At 33.1% G+C, this 7,241-nt stretch overlaps 1 protein-coding gene across 1 annotated transcript; it reads left to right on the plus strand.

Annotated features, from left to right (window-relative positions):
- The first annotated feature begins 5,465 nt into the window (after positions 1 to 5,465).
- Positions 5,466 to 6,811, plus strand: LOC141602297 (uncharacterized). The gene is made up of 2 exons (XM_074422600.1): positions 5,466 to 6,402; positions 6,777 to 6,811. Exons 1-2 carry the CDS (start codon positions 5,466 to 5,468, stop codon positions 6,809 to 6,811), a joined length of 972 nt encoding a protein of 323 aa, XP_074278701.1.
- Positions 6,812 to 7,241: the final 430 nt, after the last annotated feature.

Below are 7,241 nucleotides of genomic sequence, written 5' to 3' on the forward strand. Positions count from 1 at the left end.
TTTACAAAATCGTTGGTCAAAACATCACTGCACAGGAACTTCCTGACCACAGCCCACTAAAATATTTATTACTCCTAATCCGTATATCCTATAAGCATGAAACCAACGCCAAATGAACACTAACTCACGAGGCTATCTCTCATAAAATTTTCATCCATAGGCAATAAACAGAAAAGAAATGGCAGTAAGGTCAATTAAAGAGTAAAATCAAACAAAACGAGTTTCAGCACTAGGTCATTCTTTACTATGTTACAAGCTCTTATGAGCATACTATGTATACTAACCCATCCCAACTTAAATCTCACACTTTGTACTTACGTAAACATCTATCCCATAGAATCCCTTCGCATCTCGATCTACTCCTTACATCTAAATCACGATTGCTATGACTAGAAACATGCAATTCAATAGTGTTTCTGATTACTATCACAATACTATACTAGCATGGCTTCGGGATCACATAACCGCATATCGCTAGATATAATAGCACTATCAACACGTCATTCAACATCCATCCAGATAAATATCATCAATTCGCAATTATTTCTACGCTCACGATTACCACAATCCAACACTTCATTGATTATCAACCTGAACACGAAAATTTATTTCTCATCTCCACAACATCATATGATCACGTCATCATTCATACAAAATACTTACCGTAACGTTGTCCTGCAGAGTGGTTAGAATATATAGGTCTCAAAGTATATATCAACTCGATTATATCCAAGGTTTTCCTTCTAACTACCCCATTCACTCAATTTATCTCGGGTTACCTCGGTTCAAAAGCGAGAGGGCAAAAGAGCACGCATTAAGGGCGCCTTCTTAACCGCACTGTGAGCTCCTAACAGTTTATTCCCAGGGGTTCATTTTATTTAGACACATCCTACGTTCATTGGGTTCATTGGTTTAGGCCTGAGGATCGTTCGCTCTGATACCACTTTGTAACACCCCGATTTATAAAGGAGCCTCTAGCAAGACATTCCCTAATAAACCGGATTCATTACCATCTCGGTTTCCCGAGGTAGTGAATAACAAATTAAACTCCAAGGCAAATTACATAATTTCTTTAACTTAACTTTTTACAAAACCTCATTTACATCAAATTACAAAGAACTAACATAAATAAAAGTGAAAGTCTTCTAAATGATGATCTAGCTACTTCTGATCCAGTGTCTCACGCCCATCAAGTTCCCATCCTATCTCATAAACCTGTCAAGCCTGCTCCCCAATATTTGGATAGTCACAGGTGTTCACGAATACACAGGGTCAACCACGAGGTTGAGTAGGGAATACAATGAAACAACAAAATATGATATGCATGCTCCTCCGTCACCTCCACCTCCATCTCAACTCATATCTCATAACCGAACGCCCACCATACCGATCCCGGTAGACTATATATCGACCGTAGCCGATCCGCGCTACGCAATCGAGGACACCAGGGCAAGTCTGCGAACCCGCTGGGCCTTATCACAACATCATCATCACCACACCACGTCACTACAACATCCTCCATCTCCAATGCATATGAATGCTCAAGAAATTAATGCAACACAATATGTATATCATTGAACTGGTAAATCATAGAATCATGCCGGTTACCGAATGTTGTGATAATATACTCAATACGATCAATTCAGTCAAGCACATTCCAGGATATGAATCATATCATGAATCAACAACCACGAATCAAGTCAACGTTCACAGTTTGGTCATATGAAACACAAACAAGTCAACACCATTCGACAACAACGATAATAAGTCAAGTGTATTTCCCTACCTTTTCGCAATCCAAGCACACAAGCAATCAATTATGGTCCTTCACATATCCATCACCTACATAACATAATTATGTATAATTACCACCTACTCAATCAAATAATCATGCACATAACCTAGACTCATCATAACTTAATAGGAATATCAACTTAAAGAACAAACACGATTTTCCGATTTTCCAAAGACATAATGAGACTCGGAATAAAATACATAACTAATTCCAGAAAAATCAAATTGATACAAGGCCAATTGGATTGGAACCCCATGAGTCTTAGATACAAATTATATCTAACGTGTGTTTCTCGAATTCCAAACTTATCAAGAGTTTTCAGACTGATTTCCAAAAACTGACAGAAACCATCGCATAAAAAGTATTGATTCATAAAACGAGTTTAAAACATTATTTTGCAGTAATTCCAAATCCTATTATCATCTAGACTATACAAAGATGATGTATGAAGAAGCCTCATAACTGAATCGACATAAAATTTAGGGTTTCAAATCATTTTCCACAACCAAATCAGATTCACGGACTTTTCAGCGACATGTTCATAAATTAATCACCTATGACAAACCATAAAGAATTTGACTACGAGATTTTATATGCATAAACTAGACATCAAATAAACTGGACTCTCTTTTCAAACTTTTTGAAGACGAACATTTTAAAACAGTATAAACAATGGAATGAAATTGACTTACAAACAGGGAAATCGAATTAGGTTGGAATCGATGAGAAATCTTCAATCAAATGAAAGGCTCGACAATTCTTCTTCCTCTCCCTTTCTCTAGGTTTAGAAATGGTTTTATGAATGATAAAATGAAAAGGGGCGAGAGGGAGAGCGGCTCTTAGATTAGGTTTAGGGTAAATGGTGGTTACATGTTCCGGGTAGGGCAAATGGGTTAAACGGGTATGGTCGTTGGGTAAATGTAGATGGGTAATTCTTGACCCAAAAGACAAAATGTGATGTAGCCCGACTCAACATATACGATATAAACCCGACTTAATAACATTCACGATATTACGATGCAACCAATATAAAATGTATAATACTAATATATAATAATATCCGTTTAATCGATTATATAAAATACGGGGTATTACAATATTTATGGTTTGGAGAAATTTTTTATTTTTCTCAAGCTTTGGGAGAGTATTAACAAGTTGCATAGCTTGATCCTTACCATCAGGGTTAAGAATAGGAATCTCATGGTTATCAACTTCTTTTTCATTAGATTCTTGATCATTATTTAGCAAATCATTTTGAAAAATAAAAAGTTGTTCAAGATTAGAAATTCTAGTATCATTTCTTTGTTCTTCAATTTTTAGAAGTTTAATCTCAGATTTTAAATTATCCATCTCTTTCAAAATATCTTGTAAAGAAGAAGGATTAGAAGTTGCGTTTTTATTTTGAAGACGTTTATAAACTTCATTTAAAGAATAGGGTTTTTCTTCTGTAAAACTCTGTTTTCCATAATCCAAATTATTATGAGAAGTGCTAGGTATATTTTCAATAATTTGTGATCTTAAATCAGCACTTGGGTGTGCGTCCTCGTTCTTATACTATGTTAGTACTGTAAAAGATCCGCCTTAATTTGGTATCAGAGCCATGGAAGTATATATAATTTATGATAGTTAAGTCATAATTCAACATTTTCTCATCTTATGAGTTTACGCGTACTTAATACGGGTAAGTCTACTGTGAAAAACAGTATGACTGAAGAGGTTGAATATCCTCAGAATTTAGAGTTGCTAAACAAATGGACAATTCCAGAAGTTAGCAAAAGAACTATTTATAATTATGGGTTTTTTGAATATATCGGGTTAAAACACAGAGTTAAAACCACAGAGGAATCTATTTCTCTAAATAATGAAGAAATGTATCTTCAACTTTTAAACAACAGTGACTTAGAACCACTAAGAAAATCTAAGCACCAATTTATTCATATTGGTTTAGTCCAAGTGGCTTTTAAACCACTAACTCGGAAGGATTACGAGAAAGTTTTATTTGACCTTAAGAGATGGCAGAAATTTGAATTGGCAAAAGTCAATTATTGGAGTTGTTAAATCCAGTCTGGCTCATGGTCCAGTATATTTTGACGTTTACCCAAATTTACAATTATCTTTAACAGATGCTAATATATTAGATGCTTTAACTTTAAATGTTAAAACTCATGGTTACAATTATGCTAAAGGATCTGAATTAATTTGTATTTGCTACAGGATTTATTATAAACCTTTATATACTTTAAATCCTCACTGTAGATTAGCTGATAAAGCTATAAATGAGACTATTATTATTGAAACCAATTGTAACAGATCTAATATCACTACTAGAAAGGCTATTAAATGGGAAGAAATATCTTTCCCTGAAAATTGGACAATCACCCAGGCTATGCCTCCTCAACCGATTATGGAGACTAATTTACTTGATGTACTGACAAACTCTGAAGGAGAGTTACTTTAAATTTCGGCAATAACCATACTAGACCTAGAAGTAGTACTTCAAAAATGACTAGATCTTTTTCTAATAGGACTTTTATTTCAACCCTTGATCAAGATTTAGACATACCTAGTACATCTAGGTGTTCAACTTCTCAATTAAGAGATGAAGATTTTATTGAAACAAATGAAGATGTTTTAAGAATGCATTCTGATAAAATTTTAAGACGACATTCTAAAAAAGAAGCGGACACATTGTCCCAAATGAGTTATACTGATGATTAAGAAGGCCTTACTAGATTTTTCTCCTGGTTCAATAACCAGAAAATTAATTAGTAATGAATTTCAATCTCCTATTTGGGAAAAATTTAGAAATTGGTTTTTTCATAATTTTGATGAAAAACAACAAAACATCTTGCAAGATGAGTTTTATGAATACTGCAAATCAGTAAATGCAGTTATTTATTTTGTCCCTTGGTATTGTTCAACTTATTTATATAATCATTTAACTATTCTTAAAAGAAATTTTGAACTTCTCAATGGTAATGAAGTTAAGGGAGTTTATCCTCCTCTTAAGAAATTTAAATTAGATGGGTGTTCTTACATGCCCCTTTCAAAAATTTATGAAGACGGAACTATTACCACGACTACTAAACATTTAAATTATTTAAGTGAACAAAATAATTATGCTAATCTATCTTTAAAAATTCTTGGAGAACATGTTACAGATTTACACCATAAGGCTAATAAAGTCATAAATCTTCTTAATCAAGTCATTCAAAATACCAAGACTGAAGACCCTTCTTCTTCTTCTTCGAAAGAAATAACTCCTATTATCAAAAATCCTCCTGAAATAAAGAATTATAAATTTTTATCTGACATTAAAAACGAACAACTTATAAGTCAGTTGGCTGATAAGGTTGCAAATTTAAAGTTGCAAACTTTAAATGAAGAAATCAATCCGAATTTCAAAGATGATTTGAATGTTGTTTCAAAAAATAAATGGAGTCAAAAACCTATTAATACTCTATATTATAATAGAAGACCTTCACCTGTTGATATTGGACGGGGAAGAAAATCTTTGAGATTATTGGACATAGTTATAGTGGATCTCATATCTATGAATGGAATATAGATTATTTTGCTGAAAAACAAATTCATAACCATTGCCATAGAATGCTTATGTATTCTCAAGTTTGTAAAAATGCTAATAATAGTGATTCCCTTTGTTGCTAAAATGATAGCATCGGGATTCACCGGTCAACTTAAAGGATGGTGGGATAATTACCTCACTAATGGACAAAAAACAGCTATTATTACAAATACAGAAATTAAAGATGAAGTGCCTACAGAAACTGCGGTTTACACTTTACTTGTCAATATACTTGATCATTTTACTGGTCAATTGGGTAATAATTATGATTCCACAAGAACTCTTTTACAAAATTTTAGATGTAAAACTTTAACTGATTTTAGGTGGTACAAAGACACCTTCCTTAGCAGAGTCATGCTTTTACCAGAATGCAATAGCTCCCATTGGAAAGCTAAATTTATTGATGGTTTACCACATTTATTTGCAGAAAGAATCAGAAAGATTCTTCGTGGAGATAATCCTTCTATTAATTATGAACGATATAATTATGGTCACCTTATTAAAGCTTGTACAGCAGAAGGTATAAACCTTTGTAATGAAATTAAATTAAACCAACAACTCAAACACCAAAATATTATTGAAAGAAACCAATTAGGAGAATTTTGTGAACAATTTGGTATGGATATACCTTCTACTTCTCGTAGAAAACAACACAAAGGCAAGGATAAAACTTATTATCCTAGATATAAAAAGAGAAGATATTCTAAAGCAAAACTTGAAGAAAAAACTGATCGAAAAAATCAGAGAAAATTCCATAAAAAGCATTATAGGAAAAAGGGTTATATACCTTCAAAAGAAATAAGGTGTTTTAAATGCAATAAAAAGGGTCATATGGCAAACAATTGCTGGACCCAACAAAAAATTAATAATCTTGATATAGATGACGATCTTAAAGACAAGATTTCAAAATTATTTCTTAATGAACTAGATCTACAGAGTGAAACAGAAACTATGTCTGATGATTCTAGTAATTCTAGTAATAATTTAAAAATCCTTAAAAATGATTCTTTTTACACAGACAGTAGTTCTGCAACTACTAATTCAGATTATTATTATTATTATTATTATTATTATTATTATTATTATTATTATTATTATTATTATTATTATTATTATTATTATTATTATTATTATTATTATTATTGTTACTTAAGCAACCCGAGCACACAACCCAAAGAATCTACACGGCCCAATTAACTAATCCCGACTCATTTTATTATATTACTCCGTCTTATTGCAATTATTATTTTAAATGCTATTATTATGAATTAATTATTTTAGTTACATAAATTATATACATAACTACTTATCAAATTACGGGGTATTACAATAATTGCCAATAATACTTATGTTTCGAGAATTATTATTGCTCTTTTGTTGTGTTACTTTTCTTAGGATCTAGTTCGTTAATGAAGATGGAAATCAAGTAAGGCGAGTTAAAGACGGGACATAATATACAAAATAGACCAATTGGCAAACAAAATTTGAATCGTATGAAGAAAGTCAACTTAGACATTGACCAAAATGAAGCCAAGTCCTTGATCGCCATTATCAACCAACTCAACACCAACATAGTTCCGACCTGCAAGCAACAACTCCGTCTTGGACGAGCAGCAATCAACCAAGCAGCAGCGGCATTGCCATTACACCTCAAACACCACCATGCAAACCAAATATAAGCAGCGGCAGCCGTTATACAACACCACCAACCGAGCTCGTCATTCCACCACCAACCTTGGTTCACTGCCACCATTCATTTCACCACCGTTCTAGGATAAATTTCATCACCATCGTCCTGCCCGACATCACCATTTCAGGCGCCATCACAACCACCATAGCTCACCTCACCTCTGTCCCGTA

Source organism: Silene latifolia, chromosome 9, assembly GCF_048544455.1.
Source record: "Silene latifolia isolate original U9 population chromosome 9, ASM4854445v1, whole genome shotgun sequence".
Lineage (NCBI taxonomy): Eukaryota > Viridiplantae > Streptophyta > Magnoliopsida > Caryophyllales > Caryophyllaceae > Silene > Silene latifolia.